The 20,289-nt window shown below is 36.6% G+C and overlaps 1 protein-coding gene across 1 annotated transcript in view; it reads right to left on the bottom strand.

Annotated features, from left to right (window-relative positions):
- LOC148956565 (beta-taxilin-like) overlaps positions 1-19,782 on the bottom strand; it is a 67,358-nt gene extending 47,576 nt beyond the window's left edge. Inside the window, exon 1 of the mRNA XM_089095843.1 lies at positions 19,657-19,782. Coding sequence (XP_088951969.1) covers positions 19,657-19,713 — 57 coding nt within the window. The 5' untranslated portion in view covers positions 19,714-19,782. The remainder of the gene's footprint in view (positions 1-19,656) is intronic.
- Positions 19,783-20,289: the final 507 nt, after the last annotated feature.

Genomic DNA, 20,289 nt, shown 5'->3' with positions numbered 1-20,289 from the left:
CAAATCTTGCTTACGTAATGCAAAGCTCAACGCGTGGGACGCTCCAAATAGTAAAATAACTTGGAATAGAGTTATCAATAGCAGTAAGTGTTCTCCCCCACCTCAATCGTAATTAAACCTTATGAATTTTGTGCGCCATTATATTGACATGTTTTACGTATTTAATCAGTGTCTTCAGAAACATTTTTCTAATCTACTTAGGTCGGTCCTGCCAGTGTCTGTTTGTCAATATAGAGTCCCTGCGGTATGAGTGATTTACATTGGGCGCTGAAGAAAGTAAGAAGATCAGATTCTCCTGATTGTGATGGCCTATGCTTTAGGAATTTTGCTTATGATTGCCCATTATTGTCGAACCACCTGCAGTTATTATTCCAGATTTGTATAGCTCAATCTCTGGTTCCTGATAGTTTTCTTTCCGGTAGTGTCACGCCTATACTTAAACGCGGTAAAGATCCAGATTCACACTCGAATTATAGACCGATTACTGTATCTTGCCTTACGAGTAAGATTTTTGATTATGTCCTTTTGCCTGAAAAAACTTCTAAGTGCGATTTTTCGTCTTTTCAACTAGGATTTAGAAGAGGGGTTGGTTGCCCCCAGGCGCATCATGTGCTCAGCCTGTTGTTAAAGGAAGCATTTGCCCAGAAGCGTTCATTGTATTTCTGCACAGTAGACATTTCCGGGGCTTTTGATAATGTTGTTCACGCCCAGGCCTTGTATTCTCTTGCTTGCTCTGGAGTCAATTATTTACATATTTCTACACTACGATATTGATATGATAACTCTTATGTGCGTATTAAGTGGCAGTCAAATACTTCTGATTAGATAGCTCTTAGGAAAGGCGTCAGACCGGGAAGAGTTTTATCTCCTTATATATTTAAATGTGTCCTCGCTACTTGTTTAAAACATCTATCTCCTACTGTGTTTTTTCGTGATATTGGTGTAAGTTATATTGCATACGCCGACGATGTCCTTTTAGTTAGTTTTTCTCGTCGAGGGCTGGCTCAGAACTTCCGTAAGCTGTCTTCTCTACTTAGTGACATTGGCCTATCTGTTAGTATGGGAAAGTGTGAGTTTATATGCTTTAGTAGTAGAACTTCTGTATCTCCATTAAACCTCGGTTCGATTTCATTACTTTGTTTGGATAAAGTCAAGTAGCTTGGTGTATCGTTTTGCCCGTCCATTTACGAAACTTGCTCCAAGTTGGTTACTAATGCATTAAAAAATATTCGTGTGTCATATGGTAAGATATCTCCAAATAGAGGGCGTTATAATCGTAAGGGCCTAGCCCGGCTTTATAATAGTTTTTGCTCTCCAGGTGTAAATTTTCTATCTGCATTCCACCACTTACTGAGGAAAAAAGATTTACGGAGACTTAGAAGTGGTTACTTTAGATATTGTAAATATCTGATGTGTTTACCCGGCCGTTTTAAAAATAGAAATATTGTATTCCGTTATGGTGTAATTGATTCTTGCGCGCGACTGGCCAATGTATCTTCTAATATGACTATGAATACTAGTAATGTTGTTTCTGTCACTGACCCCTTAGTTTTTGTTTTTTTTTATCGTGATATCGGATAATTTTGTATTTTGTTGTTGTTGTTTGATTTCGTAATCATGCTGTTATTTTTTCTTTTATATTTTCCATTACTCCGCAGTGTCATTTATAATGTTCATATGTGGGTCATAAATAAATTATTATTATTATAATTATTATTATTATAGGAATGAAATAGCCAATTTCGACTTTTTCCATCGTAAAGATTGCTAAAAAAAGAAAATAGAGTTCTCACGGACAGGATACAGGTCGAAATCGGCTTCTGACAATTAAAGCTACAAAAAGTGCACTACTGATTGTACTGATTTCAGAACCTTTGCGTGAACAGAGATCTTTGCATTTAAGGGAAGCTTTCGCACATTTCCACCTGTTTTTGCACTTTATTTTACAGTCACATTTGAGCAGTTCTTTGCAAATCGTCGCTGCCTAAGGAAGATTAGTCCAGACTCCCAGCTTCCGTCATGCTTCACCCAGCCGTATAAACCAGGATCTAGTGGGGAAAGATCCAGACAATACGATGATGCCCATATCTGGGCCTGCAAGTAAGCGCGTTTGGTATGCTGCTCAAGAGCAGCTGCTGTTGGGGGCAGTCTTTCTATTCCGGCTGTTTTTCGTGTGTAAAGCTCCTTCTGCAGACTACTCACTTCAGACAAGCCGTTTGATTTTTCGTAAAGAACGACAATGAGTTGCTGGATATCTGTAAAATTACAATCTAGGAGGGGGGCTCCTGATGTACTCAGAGTAACAAAAGTTGGAAGAATGGATTCCACAGTTTTCCAGGTCTTCCAAACACCATGCTTTCCATGAAAAGCAAAAGAAGAAATCGTAACGCATCCAGAGAAGACATACAAAAAGAGAAGATTGCAAGACCTCTCAGGTCCTAGATGATAAGTAATATTGTGAAAGGACAGTATTTTCGTCTTTGCTCCATGCCCATAGATGAAAAACAGGTTTTCAATCTGAAGCTGCTGGAACAAAGATGTTGCAATCACAACTACATCAGAATCCACAGTTCTGATGGCTATGAAGTTATAGTCACACTGGGCCTGATGGAAGGCATGGAGCAGCACACAAGTACCACCTTCTTCATGGTTGGTAAGTGTGAGGCCTTCGCGAAAAGCGATAATGCGCATTGAAATAAATGTTTCTCCAAAAGTGGCCACTACAAAGATGTCCTGCAGTTCCTGGCCTACCATCCATAGTCGCCGAAAAATGGAAGAGTTGACTCTTGTTCTCAGTTGATTTCAAAAAGTCATGCCAGTTCATCTGAGGAACAGGGGTTCAGTTTGTGATTTTCACAGCATAAGAAGACGTTCCTCTGTGTTCACGCACTCCGTTTTTTAGCCTGTCATCAGTGTAGATGTCAAAGACGAGATAAATTCATTGAGCGTCAGTTTGGGACAGTTGCTTTCTAATGTAAATAGCAAAGTTTGGGCGAGCGTATTCACCAAAACTAATTTCAGGCTTAAGGACGATGAGGTGTACTAGAACAGACCCTTCTAGTACAATTGAATCGACGGTTGGGAGACTGCTGGGCAGTAGCTCTTCAAGCTCTGCTGACAAACAGTCAACTATGTCAGATTTTTTTCCAAACCATAGCATTGTTAAACCTGCTAGTGATATGAGGTATTTCAAGCCGCGTTTTCAAACCCTCAAATGGTCCATTCCTTCAGACCACAGTCGTCACTTGCACGTTAAAGTGAACCAGAGTTTGTAATGTAGAAGTAAAAAAGACAGGCTACACCCAACAATGATGAAAGTGATAACTCAGTAACGGATGGTAGGATATTAAAAGTAAGCACATTTTCAGACTCAGCATACTCTATTTAGCCATGAAACATACTCTAAGCACATCTACTACCTCAGTATACAAAAAAGAGCAGAACCCATGATGAAGAAAATGACGATAACTCGGAAATTACTGATCTGATTTCAAAAGTGGGCACTTTTTCAGAATCAGCTGACCCAAATCAACCAGAAACGACCCTTCAAACGTCCAAATCCTTCAATTTCAAAAATACTCAATTTTCCGCACAGAAAAACGTAGTGAAACGCTGAAAAACACGCTAAGAAAATGTAGTTCTGTCCCCTGTCAGATTCTCCATATTTTTACATATGTGTGCCAATTTGCATGCTTTAACCATAAAATGAACAAACCTTATGGAAACTGGAGCTTATCACCTAACTATATGGCTTATCAGAGGCAATGCTATAGCATTGCCTATAGTAGGGCCATATGGCTCCAATGTTTTATTATTATTCTTTTCCCCAGAGACACTTCATATGGAAGGGGTCTTCGTATAAACTTCAGCCGTTCGAATGAGCCCTCCCACGATATCTTAGGACCACTGTGTCGATACAATCATCCCTGGGAAAAAAACAACAAAAAACAAATAAACACGCATCTGTGATTTCTTCTGGCAAAAATACAAAATTCCATATTTTTGCAGACAGGAGCTTGAAACCTCTACAGTAGGGTTCTCTGATGCGCTGAATCTGACGGTGTGATTTTCATTAAGGTTCTACGACTTTTAGGGAGTGTTTCCTCCTTTTTTTTAAAATCAGGCAACATTTCTCAGGCGCATAACTTTTGATAAGTAGGACTAAACTTGATGAACAGGATAGGACTAAACTTATATATTTGAAATCAGTATAAAAATCTGATTCTTTTGATGTATCTATTGGTATCAAAATTCCGTTTTTTAGAATTTTGGTTACTTTTGAGCCAGGTCACTCCTTACTTACAGTTCGTTACCACGAACTGTGTTATGAAGACTCTATACTCTATATTTTACATCTATATAATGTGTTTATGACCGTTTCAAAGCCTTCTCAGACTTTTTGGTAACCATTTTTTACTTGCAAATAATAAGGAACAATAAGTCATTTAAAGGCCTCAAAATAAAATAAGCAATAGCATCTTTGAGTTATTAGTTAGGTACATAAGCGTCATGTTTGTTCATTTGATGGTAAAAGCATGAAATTTGGCAGACATATACAAAAAAATATGAAGAATCTGACCGGGGCAGAACCACATTTTCCGATGCGATTATTGTGCCATTTTGCGTTTTTCCGCGTGGGAAAAAATACCTGACTTTCAGAGTGGGAAATTTTTCCAAGTAGAGGGTCGTTTCTGACTGATTTGTCTCTCCTTATTCCAAAATGGTGCTTACTTGTTTCATCCAACTCCTGGTTACTGAGTTATCATCATTTTCATCACTATGCTCCATACACTTCTGAGTAATTTCTGCTTTCTGACTTTGTATTTTTCATTGTAATCGCATAGAAACTGGTGAACGTGTTAAAGAATCGACTAAGTCGCTAATGTGAAGAATCGACTAAACCACAAATTCAAATATGTCTCCGCGGTTCCGCGCTACTTTGCGTTTTTCTGCGTGAAGAAAAAAAACGTGAATTTTGAGAATGAGCGATGACCAACTTTAAGATCTCTTTTCTGACTAATTCGAGGCTCTCGATTCCAAAAATGTGGTTATTTTTGCAATCGGATTCATGGTTCATGATTTACCAGTTTCATAACCACGGTTTCTATGTCATACTCTAACAAGAACTCATACCCTCCCTTCTTCTAATTCACAACAGGCGGGCTATTCAGTTGGTACTATTTAGCCCTTTTCTTTTTGGTCACTCTGTGGGCTACAGAGCTACTGTCTTAGTTGTCTCTTATTTATTAGATATTCTCAGATATCTTTCAGTAGATCAAGAAGTTCAAATATAAGATGATAGATATCGATTTCTGTGCTCTGTGTGCAGGTATAGTTGGCTAGGCTCTTGGCTGATAGTGAGATTCTGTGGTGTTTGAAGCATTTTAACAGTTTACAAAGCAAGGTATGTTGTACAGACGTCAACATATTACATTCAAATAGGCAATGGTCAATTGTTTCATTATTCATATTACAATGCCTGCAAAGAGGGGACAGGGGAATTGAACCACTTGAATTAGAAAACTCATAAGAGAATGCAAGGAAATTTAGTCCATTTGTTCCAGAACGAATTCTATGATAAATTTTAGAAAGATACTTATTGGGAAAGGGGGAAAGGATAGGATTAACCTTATTAAAATTAATATCTGATAGCCTCCATCGGTAAATATCTCTAATTGGGATTGGTCTCCCACTTGGCTGGTCAATATTTATAGCATTTTTTGCTATTTCATCAACCTGATGATTACCACTTATGCCAGAGTGGCTAGGAATGTACTGAAAATAAGTTTTTATGCCACTTGAAGCAAGATTATCAATAATACTGAGAAAATGATAAGTGTCAATGTCCAACTTATATTGAGGAGCTGAGGCCAGCAACTCAAGGCTTGATAGAGAGTCGGAATATATGATAATATCATTTGAATTTGCAATCAAAGGTTGTTTTTTTTTAAGGTGTTCTAATGCCAAGATTATGGCATTTAACTCAGCAGACATTATAGATACATTATTATATAATCTCTCACCCATTGCAATTTTCAGGTGAGGAAGGAATACACCACTTGCAACCTTCTCATTCATTTTTGACCCATCAACAAATATTTGGAAGTGATTTTTATAGGTAATTGTATTAAGTTCTGCAAATTTTTTCTGGACAAAAGCAATAGGGGTTAAATCTTTATTCCACTTTGAGAACTCATTATTTATTATGGGACTTGACCAATTCCATGGGGGGGAACGGGGGACAGTGGGTGCAATAGACTTTGCTGGTATGGGGAACTTCTTCTGAATATTGGCATACTCATCTGCAATGCCTCTATACATGGCTGGATTTCTTAACCAATTATGTAATGTGTGTGAGCTATTTGATTCAATTTTGTAAGATATATTGTCAAGAAAAACCTAAGTCTCTCCCTTATTGTTGTTAATCCACTCTCCATAAGCAGAAACTTGGTACTTGTGGGTTTCCTAAGACCAAATATGAGACGTATTATATCATTTTGTGTTGTTTCAATTTTTGCATCTGGGTCTTTGCACATGCACCATAGACAATGAGCCCATAGTCAATATGGGGTCTTATATGTGATTTATAAAACTGGAGTAAGGTTTTCTCCTTACAACCCCAGGGTGTGGAAAGAAGTCTTTCTAGTATATTTGCATTTCTATAGCATTTTTTATTGTGTTTGAAATGTGGAGGTGGAAATTAAGTTTTTGGTCAAGCATGAAACGTAGGTAAATAATATGATTATCTTCTGGAATAGTTGTTTTATTTAGAGTTAGTTTTGCCTTAACATGGTTTCGCTTCCGGTGAAATTGGATTATTTTTGACTTGATGGGTGCAATGGGTAAATCTGAATGTTGAGAGAATTTTTCAAACTGGAAAAGTGACTTTTGCAGATTTGACTGTGCTATCTGGAAGGTGTTGTCAGATGACCATAGCACTAGATCATCAGCATATTGTAGATTCGTGTGGGGTAGGTTCATGTTCCAGAGATATAGGGCAAATAGGAGGCAACTGAGGACTGCTCCCTGTGGTAGGCCTTTGGTTATTGTCTTTTGGGGTGAAGAGGCTGAACCAACACAAACGATGAAACTTCACACTTCTATGAAGGATTTAATAAAAGATACTAGCTTAAGGGGTACTCCAAGGTTTGCAAGTTTGTTTAAAAGGATTTGGTGGTTCACATTGTCATATGCCCCTTCAAAATCTAGGAAAGCTGCAGCTAGGCCTTTTTTTTAGAAAGACTCATTTATTGCATTTGTTAGCAAAATCAAAGCATCTGTTGAGGAGTGGTGTTTCCTGAATCCAGTTTGAGTGTGAGGGATCATATTATTTTTTTCAACAAACCAGAGGAGTCTGTGATAGATTATTTTCTCCATTATTTTCCCCATCACAGGTGTAATCATTATTGGCCTATAAGACTCAGGGTTATCTTTGGGTTTGTTTTTCTTTAGGATTGGTAGGAGGGACGAACATTTCCATATATTGGGGAACATAGAAGATGCCCAAGCGTGATTATAACAATTTAGCAGTTCTTGTTTGTATGAAGGTGTGAGATTCTTTATCCATGTAGGGTGTATATTGTCATTGCTGATGCTAGTTTTGGACCTGATCTGATGTATTGCATTATATAATTCCTGGATTGAAAATGGATTAGTTATGTCCTCAGATCCTGGGCGTGGTTGGTAACTTGGGTTCATAGGAATTGGGGACAGTTTGCTTTGATTATTTGATGTTAGCTTATTAACAAAAAGAGTTGCAAATAGGTTAGCTTTTTCATTATCATTGCCATAATGGGTATTATTATGTATAAGCTCATACAGGAGTGGGTTGGGGCAAGTCTTTTCCCCACAGATGTGGCTTATGACTTTATGTATAATTGGCTCATGTGTTTCTCTGGAGAGATTATTTGCAAAATTATTCCAGTAATTATATTTATCATCTATTATAGTCCTTTTTAGATTAGATTCTGCTTGTAATTTTTTTAAATATGTAGTAGGTGATGTTTTTTTATGAATTCTGTCCTAGCTGCCTTTTTTATTCTCCATCTATTTAGGCACTCATTTGTCCACCATGCTTTAGGAATTTGTTTAGGGAATGTTTTCTTAGGTGTTGTCCTGGGGATAGCATGATTAGCTGTATTTATTGGTAAAGATGTCAAGGCTTCAGCATGTGTGTCAACTGTTGTGTTTGAAATGCATGAACTTTGGGTGAAACTTGTAATTTCATCATTTAGCTTATTTTGGAACACAAATAAATTTGCTTTAGTGATGATATATTTGGAGGTATGATATAGAGTTTCAGCAGGTTCATTTAGGTAGCAACCTATTGCAAAGTGGTCAGTACACAGACTATCAATTTTATTCATATAAATTTTGTTCAAAAAATTTAATCACACAATTTGTAGGTCAATTGTGGACAATCTGCCACTTTTGGGGTTGAAATATGTATTCAGGTTTGGATGGGTAGCAATAGCTAATTCATTATTATTTGAAGTCATATTCTCAATGAATTTACCAGCTTTATTTGCTGGTTTATTCCCCCACAAAAGGCTGTGGGCATTTAAATCTTCACAAATAATGATATTTTTTAACATATTAGAATTATTTATATAGTTAAAGAAATCCTTGGCATCTGTAGTTTGGCCATTAGGGTTATAAAAGCTTATTATGTAGGTTTTTAAATTATTCAGCCAAACACTGATACCAATTACATCAACATCATTTGCAAAATCTGGAAAATTGATGCCACAAACTTTTTATATTATTTTTAACTAATAAAGCTACCCCGCCTCCTTTTCTCTCTGAAGATCTATCCTTTCTGAGGATAGTATATCCCAGAGACTTAATTTGTTGATTTTGGGTTAAATGAGTTTCCTGGAGGCAAGCAATATTAATGGAATTATTATTCATAAAAGATATTAGTTCATTTAGTTTATTTTCTGTGAGTGATCTTAAATTCCATTGGAGTATTGATATATGTTGTGTTGTTGATTTATTCTCCATATGGCTGTGTATCAATGTTCAGCTTTGTTAAAAGTAAAGCAAGATCTTTTTTTGCTTGAATGAGCATATCATCTGGGATGTAGTTTTTTGCCAATTCTGCAATGATTTTTGTTTTCTGTAGTTGATATATGTTCATGGCCTGAACTGCATTACAGTTTAGAATGAATAAGCATATATTTGGAGATTGAATTTTTGGTTGTGCTTCCTGTTTGTCGGTTAGGGGATTGATTCCTGGTAGTGTTTCTGGTTCGTTTCTTCTTGGGAGGGGGGGGGGCAGGCTGACCTCATCTCACCAGACAAGGAGGCTTGTTGGCTTGGTGATTCCTTCTGATAGGGATTTGAGCTAGGGAGCTTAGAAGATGGTGTTTTATATGGGGTGCTTGATGCACTGGGGGCGTTTGACTTGGGGGTTTTGGTTGGTTTCATTACAGGCTTTATTTGGTTTTGTTGTGCAGCATTTGCTTCCATTGCTGCAAAGGGGTATGGGATGGCCTTCTCTGTTGATATTTGGAGTGTTAGAGATCATTTCTTGTATGCAGGGCATAATGATTTATTTGTAGATTCATGAGGGCCTTTGCAATTGATGCATGTAGGCTGAGTGTTGTTGCAAGTTGTCAGCTCTTTAGGATGGAAAGCTTTACAGTTACTACACTCTTAGATAATTACATTGCATTTGTTTGTTGTGTGTCCCAGTTTGAGACACTTCTGACACTGGACAGGCTTAGGTTTGTATTCCTTGTGTGATTTGATTTGCCCAAATAGGAATAATTTTTCTGGGATATTAATTTTTTCCTTCAGTGTGAATAAGAAGGATCTACTAGTTTTTAGGCCATTAGAGTTAGGTTTGCCAAGTTGGGTAACATCCTCAACTGGGATTGTGTTACCAGTCCTATCTGATAGGCCTTCTTTTAACTCCTGAGTGGATATTTCTGGGGGAACATTATAAACTACTATTCTTGTTGGTGATTGTTTTGGGTTAGAATTAGATGCAATAATTTGGGTATTCAGAAGGGATTTTAGGTTAATTATTGTATCTGCTGATTTCTGATCTTCTACAGCTATTAGCAGAGATCCATCACAGTTAATATTAAGAGAGAACATTGATTTTAGCAATTTAAAAATTGCAACTCTTATTGCAGTGATCATTTTTATTTCAAAGGGGGTAGTAGGAGTAATTTTAAGGTAAATTCCTAAGTTTTTGGAGAGAGGATCTTGAGCAGGGAGAGGGGAAATGCTTTTGATTGGGGAGATTTTTTTCCTTTTTTTAGAGCTTCTAGAGAGGACCTCTTGAAACCCATTATCATCATTTATGGTTACATTAGCCCCTAAACTTATCATTGTCCTATTCTCCAAATTGGAGCTATCATTTGAACTTTGAGATAGTGTGCTTGACCAGCCAAGATGGGTATCTTTCACTTTGTCACTTTCACTGGAATTTGATTTGGGATCTGGTGGGACTTTTTTTTTGGAGGACTTCTAAACATTGCCTATTGGAAAAAGCTTTAAACAAAAAAAAAACTAAAACAAGAAGGGAAAATAGAATGATCAAACCGTCTGCACTATACTATGGGGAGGAGAAACACTACAGTATAGCTCTGAGGATGAGTTGAGCAGGATTGATGAGTTGTCAAAATTAATGTATAGCTGGTAAATTATCTGACATTTCAAGGAGCTCTGAAAACGCTCCTTATCATTGTCCTATTCTCCAAATTGGAGCTATCATTTGAACTTTGAGATAGTGTGCTTGACCAGCCAAGATGGGTATCTTTCACTATGGCACTTTCACTGGAATTTGATTTGGGATCTGGTGGGACTTTTTTTTGGAGGACTTCTAAACATTGCCTATTGGAAAAAGCTTTAAACAAAAAAAAAACTAAAACAAGAAGGGAAAATAGAATGATCAAACCGTCTGCACTATACTATGGGGAGGAGAAACACTACAGTATAGCTCTGAGGATGAGTTGAGCAGGATTGATGAGTTGTCAAAATTAATGTATAGCTGGTAAATTATCTGACATTTCAAGGAGCTCTGAAAACGCTTCTTGACATTCCAAAGGGGATCATACATTTTTGACTGTAAGTTAATAATTACCGTTCCATATCTCCTCAATAAGCTGTCAATAAAAAAAATCATTTATTCTACTCAAACAGCTTGACTTAAGGAACTTTGGACGTAAGAAGCATACTATTATGATGATAAAATGTAGAGTACTAAACTACTTCAGGTATTTCAAAACAGTTAAAGAACCACATGGATCATAGGAATGAAATAGCCAATTTCGACTTTTTCGATCGTAAAGATTGCTAAAAAAAAAAAAAGAAAATGGGGTTCTCACAGACAGGACACAGGTCGAAATCGGCTTCTGACAATTAAAGCTACAAAAAGTGCACTACTGATTGTACTGATTTCAGAACCTTTGCATGAACAGAGATCTGCGCATTTAAGGGAAGCTTTTGCACATTTCCACCTGTTTTTGCACTTTGTTTTACAGGCACATTTGAGCAGTTCTTTGCAAATCGTCACTGCCTCAGGAAGATTAGTCCAGAAAAACTCCCAGCTTCCGTCATGCTTCACCCAGCCGTATAAACCAGGATCCAGTGGGGAAAGTTCCAGACAACACAATGATGCCCATATCTGGGCCTGCAAGTAAGCGCGTTTGGTATGCTGTTCAAGAGCAGCTGCTGTTGGGGGCAGTTTTTCCATTCCGGCTGTTTTTCGTGTGTAAAGCTCCTCTGCAGACTGCTCACTTCAGACAAGTCATTTGATTTTTCATAAGGAACGACAATGAATTGCTGGATATCTGTAAAGTTACAATCTAGGAGGGGGGCTCCTGATGTACTCAAGAGTAACAGAAGTTGGAAGAATGGATTCCACAGTTTTCCAGGTCTTCCAAACACCATGCTTTCCATGAAAAGCAAAAGAAGAAATCGTAACGCATCCAGAGAAGGCATACAAAAAGAGAAGATTGCGAGACCTGTCAGGTCCTAGACGATAAGTAATATCGTGAATGGGCAGTATTTTCGTCTTTGCTCCATGCCCATAGATGAAAAACAGGTTTTCAATCTGAAGCTGCTGGAACAAAGATGTTGCAATCACAACTACATCAGAATCCACAGTTCTGATGGCTATGAAGTTATAGTCACACTGGGCCTGATGGAAGGCATGGAGCAGCACACGAGTACCACCTTCTTCATGGTTGGTAAGTGTGAGGCCTTTGCAAAAAGCGATATTGCGCGTTGAAATAACTGTATCTCCAATAGTGGCCACTACAAAGATGTCCTGCAATTCCTGGACTACCATAGTCGCCAAAAAATGGAAGAGTCGACGCTTGTTCTCAGTTGATTTCAAAAAGTCATGCCAGTTCATCTGAGGAACAGGGGTTCAGTCTGTGATTTTCACGGCATAAGAAGACGTTCCTCTGTGTTCACGCACTCCGTTTTTTAGCCTGTCATCAGTGTAGATGTCAAAGACGAGATCAATCCTTTGAGCGTCATTTTGGGACTGTTGCTTTCTAATGTAAGTAGCAAAGTTTGAGCAAGCAAACTCACCAAAACTAAATTCAGGCTTAAGGACAATGAGTTGTAGGCTACTAGAACAGACCCTTCTAGTACAATTGAATTGATGGTTGGGAGACTGCTGGGCAGTAGCTTTTCAAGCTCTGCTGTCAAACAGTCAACTATGTCAGATTTTTTTCTAAACCATAGCTTTGTTAAACCTGCTAGTGACATGAGGTATTTCAAGTCGCGTCTTTAAACCCGCAAATGGTCCATTCATTCAGACCACAGTTGTCACTTGCACATTAAGGTGAACCTAAGTTTGAAATGTAGAAATACAAAAGACAGGCTACACCCAACAATGATGAAAGTGATAACTCGGTAACAGATGGTTGGATATTAAAAGTAAGCACATTTTCAGACTCAGCATACTCTATTTAGCCATGAAACCTACTCTAAGCACATCTACTACCTCAGTATACAAAAAAGAGTACAACCCACAATGATGAAAATGAGTACAACTTGGAAATTACTGATCTGATTTCAAAAGTGGTCACTTGTTCAGAATCAGCAGACCCAAATCAACCAGAAACGACCCTTCAAACGTCCAAATCCTTCAACTTCAAAAATACACAATTTTCCACACAGAAAAACGTAGCAAAACGTGGAAAAACGTGCTAAGAAAATGTGGTTCTGTCCCCTGTCAGATTCTCCATATTTTTATATATGTGTGCCAATTTGCATGCTTTTACCATAAAATGAACAAACCTTATGGAAACTGGAGCTTATGTACCTAACTATATGGCTTATCAGAGGCAGTGCTATAGCGTTGCCTATAGCAGGGCCATACAGCTCCAATGTCTTATTATTATTCTTTTCCCCAGAGACACTTCATATGGAAGGGGTCTTCATATAAACTTCAAAATGGTCTCATTTGATTGGAAATCCAGAGCTCTAGTGCCGTTTTTAAGAGTCAAGAGAGATCAGAGGGCAACAAGCCACCTCCCTCCACACCCAATTTTCCTCAAACCCATCCAATAAGAACTTTGAGAAAGCCATTTTTTCAAAACGGTTCAAAGATCATATATCAAAAACTCCAGGGTTTACCCAATCCTTCAGGGCCCAGGGTAGGCATTGTAAATTATGCCCAGGGGGCATACATAGCTGTTGTACAAGGAATGCTCATATAAACTTCACAAAGTTCTGATTTGATTGGAAATTGAAAGTTCTAGTTCAGTTTTTAAGAGTCAAAAGAGATCAAAGGGCAACTAAAACCCCACGCCCCTTTTCCCCAAATGCATTCGATAAAAATTTTGAGGCCATTTTGTTAAAAATAGTTTAAAGGTCAGATAACAAAAACTCCAAAGTCAACACAGCCCTCCAGGGCCCAGGGGCAGGTGTTGCAAGTTATGCCCTGGGGGCATATATGGTTCTTGTGAAAGGGATGCTTGTATAAACTTCAGAGAGGGCTCATTTGGTTCGAAATTAAAAGTTGTAGTTCAGCCATTTTTTTTAAATGATTCAATGGTAAGATAACAAAAACTGCAGCGTCAGCCCAACCCCCCAGGGCCCAGCAGGCAGGCATTGTAAGTTATGTCCTGGGGTTGTATATCGTTCTTATGAAAGGGATGCTTGTATAAATTTCAGAGAGGGCTCATTTAATTGGAAATTAAAAGTTCTAGTTTCCTTTCTCAGAGTCAAAAGAGATCAGAGGGCAACAAGCGCCTCCATTCCTTTTTCTTCCCCAAACCCATCCAATAACAATTTTGAGGTGACCATTTTCTTAAAAATAGTTCAAACATCAGATATTAGAACTCCAGGGTTGACACCCCCCCCCCCCCGGGCCCAGGTACAGGTGTTGTAAGTTATGCCCTAGGGGCATATATGGATCTTAGAGAAGGGATGCTTGTATAGACTTCAGAGAGGGCTCATTTGATTGAAAATGGAAAGTTCTAGTTCACTTTTAAAGAGTCAAAAGAGATTGAAGGGCAATTAGCCCCCCACCCCACCTTTTTTCCCCAAACCCATCCAATAAAAAATTGTAGATAGTTATTTTGTTAAAAATAGTTCAAGCATCAGATAATAAAAACTCCAAGGTTGACACAAACCCATTTTTTTACTTTAATATTGTTACTTTGATACTAGTTAAACTTTGAAAATAATTTGTAATACAATTTGTTTTCAGTAAAGTGCCAATGATGCAGTAGGTTTTAGACTTTTACAGTGAGAGAAGGAGGTGATACCCAAACTTTTGTTTGTACTGATTTTTGTTTGTTTCAAGCTTGATTTGCATGTTCAATTTAAGTTTCACTGGTTTTAAGACTTATTTATTCATCTAAATTAGCATCTGTTGTATGTTTGTTTGCATTGATTGTTTATTTAATTTCTGTTTGTTTTGGGTTTCATTTATACTTCAATAGCAAAACATTTTTTTTAAGCTTGATTTGCATATTCAATTTAAGCATTAATTGGCTTAAGATTTATTTATTTGTTTATATTATACCTTGTTGTATGTTGTTTTGGTATGATTGTTTATTTAATTTCTGTTTGTTTTGGGTTTCATTTATTCTTTAATAGTAATTTCTGGTTGTTTTGAGTTTAAATTTTAACAGGTATTTATATCTGCTGATCTGAAGTGTAAAATATCCATTACTTTTCTTTGAAAAACTTCTTGTTCAGAAAGTTTTTTTAATTAATTGTGAAGAAACACAATAATAACAAAAAAATAGTATCACTTCATTTCTGAATGGATACACTTTTCAAAAATAATAGTTACTGCTCTGACAAAACTACCCCTCCTCCCAAGGCCATACCCAGGATGTTTTTTGCTCAAAAAAATTTTCAGGGGGGGGGGGGGTTACACAAAAAAAAACTAAAAAAACACCAACAAAATTTGTTTATTTCCATTTTTGTTATGTTTTTACAAGTCAGGCAAACATTTTGGAGGGGGTTCAAATCCCCCTAATCCCATGTGTTTTTCTGTTTCTTGATTTTGTCAGGATTGGTTCAACTTACAGGTACATGACACAATTATATAGCCTAAGCCTAGAGTGGGGGTTGTTGAGAAAAAAACATGATAAGAAAACAATTCTTACTTCATTTGAATTAGTAACCCTTATAAGTCCCTAATTTTTGAGAGTTTTGTTGATCATAGGTAGTGAGCAAAGTGCCTACCTTAGCATTTAGATAAGAATTTAGTTGCAATTAAATGATGACAGTAATTAGCCTACTGTTAACCATGGCACCAAAAAGACCCCAAGAAAGCCCAAAAAAGGGAATAAACAAGTTATCTGCTTGTGACCATAACTTGGATAAGGAATCAGCTGTAATGAACTGTGATGTTTGTAAAAAGTGGCTGTGTATGCCAAAACATAAATGAACCTGAGTACAATCTTCTCATAAAAATGACCAGACATTAGGGCTGTGAACAGAAATGCCTTGTTTGCAAAGGTAGCACCAGATCTGGTTTTAGTGAATCCTACATCTAAAACAGTAAGATGCTAGAACCATTTCAGCCTACTATTGCTGTGTAGCATGGCTATTATGAAACTGCTTTATATGTACACATCCTGTAGCCCAGGCTATAAACAGGAAAAGAAAGTAGCAAACTAAAATTGTATGCCAAGGAGAGCTAACAATTCTTTTTTTAAATGGGAGAGACAGGCAAGGGTAAATTTTTACCAAATCATATTAGCCTACAAATAAAGTGAATAGGCCTATACCACTCAATGCCTTTTTTTATGCTCTTTACAAATATAATAATCATTTTTGTTGGAAATGAATTTTACCCCCACCTTTATATACCAATTCAGGGTAGGCTATATAGGCTATTTGCACATTAGGGGGTGGGGATAAAGTTTAAACTTACCTCCAATTTACATCAGAAATAAAATTTACCCCCCCCCCTAATGTGCAAATATATACCCTGAATTGGTATATATAGGGTAAAAGACCAGTATCCAATTGAACAAAATAATGTAAAACTCAAAACCTCATATCTTGTTATCTAGTTAGAGATGAAAATGTTTGTATAGGCCACTGAATAATTGAAAATCCAATCTAAGCAACATCATGGTTTTTATTAAAATTATTTAAGATTATTCACTTAAAATTATTAGTTTATTGACTTACCTAGAGAGACCTCTTTTTGGAAATATCAATTATCCTATTTTGATGTAAATATCTTTTTAGTGTTTCAGTATTATTCACATAATAATAGAAAGCTGATTGTCTTCTGATTCTAAAAATACAACTTTTATTTCTTGATTTTTATTCTATAAATCACAAATATTACATATGTATTTCTTTCATTTCACTTGCTTGTCAAAACAGAGACCACACATTGGATTTATGATGACAAATTACTCCCACTGGGCTGGCTCTAGTGAGAGATGATTGGGTCTACACTTGCATTGTGTCATACTGTAGTAAAAAAGGGGCAGTCCAAAAACCCATTGCTATTTTGAGTGGTTAACCGCTCATTAACGCCTCACTAACGAAAATTAATTACAGCTTTCTTGGGGCTGTGGTGCTCAAGACAATTGACAAAGTAGTGTAGATAACATAATAGTAAACTCGATTGGTATTGATTAGACCAATACCCATAAGAAATGCTTTGCTGGGAAAACAATAGTCAATAAGGTAGATGAAGAAAATAGGGAATAATTTTTATCGATATATTGCCCCCCACCCCAAAATAAAAGACAGAAATTTTGTTAGAACGAAAAAATATTTACACCTTCTACAATATATCCATGGATACTTTAACCAAGCACAAATGCAGGAACAAAACTTTCCCAGAGGTTCCATCCCTTAGAATAATTACACCAATTAAAAGAAGAGGCTCACAACTGCTCCCTATATTTTAAAAACTTATTTCTTAATTACCTTCATTTACCAGAAAAAAAACTGAAAAATCTTGTACTAAACATTTTGAAAAGTACATTTTTTGTCTTCATCTAAAAATTCAAAAGTAATCTTGACTCCACTCTCACCCGCATTCTCGTGAATTGGAGTCAACACTAAAAAAAAATTGTCAGGATCAAAACCTCGGGGTACCGGAAACAGAAAGCAGCTGTCTTGACTTTACATATCTTTGGGTCCTAAAATTAGCAATCCCCTGAACTAATTTTAAATCCAAAAGAGTACCGACCTGGCACCAAAGACCCAATCTGAGTCAATACCCAGCTTTGTGTCTTATGAAACAAATATCTGGAACACCGTTTCAAATAAACTAGTTCGTGATATTTCCCTATTTTTCTCGAACTCTGAAAAACTAGAACTTTAATGCATACTTGAGTCTTTTCAAGAATTTTAATTCTTTAAAGTTCATTTGTTTAATAGCTGGCAAAACACTGCTAAGAGCTTTAAAAATTGGCCTGTTATTTTCTGCATTGTTCTGAAGGATTTTCCTGCCCCAATTCCTTTTTGTTTTATTGATTTTGTGTTTTCAGCAAAGTGCTATTATATATTATGCAGCTGACCCCGAAAAGCAATTTTTCTGTCAAAAGCAATGAGCGGTTAATTTTAGGTAGTGAGCAAAGTGCCTACCTTAGCATTTAGATAAGAATTTAGTTGCAATTAAATGATGACAGTAATTAGCCTACTGTTAACCATGGCACCAAAAAGACCCCAAGAAAGCCCAAAAAAGGGAATAAACAAGTTATCTGCTTGTGACCATAACTTGGATAAGGAATCAGCTGTAATGAACTGTGATGTTTGTAAAAAGTGGCTGTGTATGCCAAAACATAAATGAACCTGAGTACAATCTTCTCATAAAAATGACCAGACATTAGGGCTGTGAACAGAAATGCCTTGTTTGCAAAGGTAGCACCAGATCTGGTTTTAGTGAATCCTACATCTAAAACAGTAAGATGCTAGAACCATTTCAGCCTACTATTGCTGTGTAGCATGGCTATTATGAAACTGCTTTATATGTACACATCCTGTAGCCCAGGCTATAAACAGGAAAAGAAAGTAGCAAACTAAAATTGTATGCCAAGGAGAGCTAACAATTCTTTTTTTAAATGGGAGAGACAGGCAAGGGTAAATTTTTACCAAATCATATTAGCCTACAAATAAAGTGAATAGGCCTATACCACTCAATGCCTTTTTTTATGCTCTTTCCAAATATGATAATCATTTTTGTTGGAAATGAATTTTACCCCCACCTTTATATACCAATTCAGGGTAGGCTATATAGGCTATTTGCACATTAGGGGTTGGGGATAAAGTTTAAACTTACCTCCAATTTACATCAGAAATAAAATTTACCCCCCCCCCTAATGTGCAAATATATACCCTGAATTGGTATATATAGGGTAAAAGACCAGTATCCAATTGAGCAAAATTATGTAAAACTTAAAACCTCATATCTTGTTATCAAATTAGAGTTGAAAAGGTTTGTATAGGCCAATGAATAGTTAAAAATCCAAGCTATGCAACAACATGGTTATTATTAAATTATTTAAGATCATTTACTGAAAATGATAAGTTTATTGATTAACAAAGAAAGACCTCTTTTATGAAATATTGATTATCCTGTCTTGATGTAAATATATGTTTAGGGTTTCAGTATTATTCAAATAGGCTATTTACAAAAAGCTGATTTTCTTCTGACTCTAAAAATCAAACTCGCATTTCATGATTTTTGTTTTGTAAATCACAAATATTACATATGTATTTCTTTCATTTCACTTGCTTGTCAAAACAGAGACCACACATTGGATTTATGATGACAAATTACTCCCACTGGGCTGGCTCTAGTGAGAGATGATTGGGTCTACACTTGCATTGTGTCATACTGTAGTAAAAAAGGGGCAGTCCAAAAACCCATTGCTATTTTTCCAAAATGCCAAAGAAAAGTGGTCTTTCCCAAAATGAGGTCTTTTACCCTAGGGGTGGGGGTAAAATTCATTTCCAACAAAAATGATTATTATATTTGCAAAGAGCATAAAAAAGGCATGAAGTGGTATATTCACTTTATTTGTAAGTCAATAATATGATTTTTTAAAAATTTACCCAGGCAAGTTGGCAGAATTTTCTTTGAGAAAAACAGTGGATTGAGCACAGCAGTCTGACTGACTGTTGTGCTCTCATTTAATGACTCCTCAAAGTTTATGAGACAAGTTTATTGTGATTAAATTAGGCAAAATTTACCTGGGAATCTTCCATGGTTACTGTAGGATTTACAGGAGAAACATTTGGATCTTCCATAATTGAATAAAACCGTTCAATTACATACAAAAGAAGCCCTTACAGACGAATAGAAGATTTGAGCTAAAATCGTCTACTTCTTTGAATGTTAACAGCCTCTTGAAGAGAATTTCAGATTTTTAGCGTTGCCAATTTACGAATCCTAAAATATAACTTTTGACAGAAAAATTGCTTTTCGGGGTCAGCTGCATAATATATAATAGCACTTTGCTGAAAACACAAAATCAATAAAACAAAAAGGAATTGGGGCAGGAAAATCCTTCAGAACAATGCAGAAAATAACAGGCCAATTTTTAAAGCTCTTAGCAGTGTTTTGCCAGCTATTAAACAAATGAACTTTAAAGAATTAAAATTCTTGAAAAGACTCAAGTATGCATTAAAGTTCTAGTTTTTCAGAGTTCGAGAAAAATAGGGAAATATCACGAACTAGTTTATTTGAAACGGTGTTCCAGATATTTGTTTCATAAGACACAAAGCTGGGTATTGACTCAGATTGGGTCTTTGGTGCCCGGGTAGGTACTCTTTTGGATTTAAAATTAGTTCAGGGGATTGCTAATTTTAGGACCCAAAGATATG

This window comes from Artemia sp. Qi Xiang Cuo, chromosome 1 (assembly GCF_049724085.1).
Source record: "Artemia sp. Qi Xiang Cuo chromosome 1, ASM4972408v1, whole genome shotgun sequence".
In the NCBI taxonomy this organism is placed as follows: Eukaryota; Metazoa; Arthropoda; class Branchiopoda; order Anostraca; family Artemiidae; genus Artemia; species Artemia sp. Qi Xiang Cuo.
This window is presented reverse-complemented; position numbering and strand designations above follow the sequence as displayed.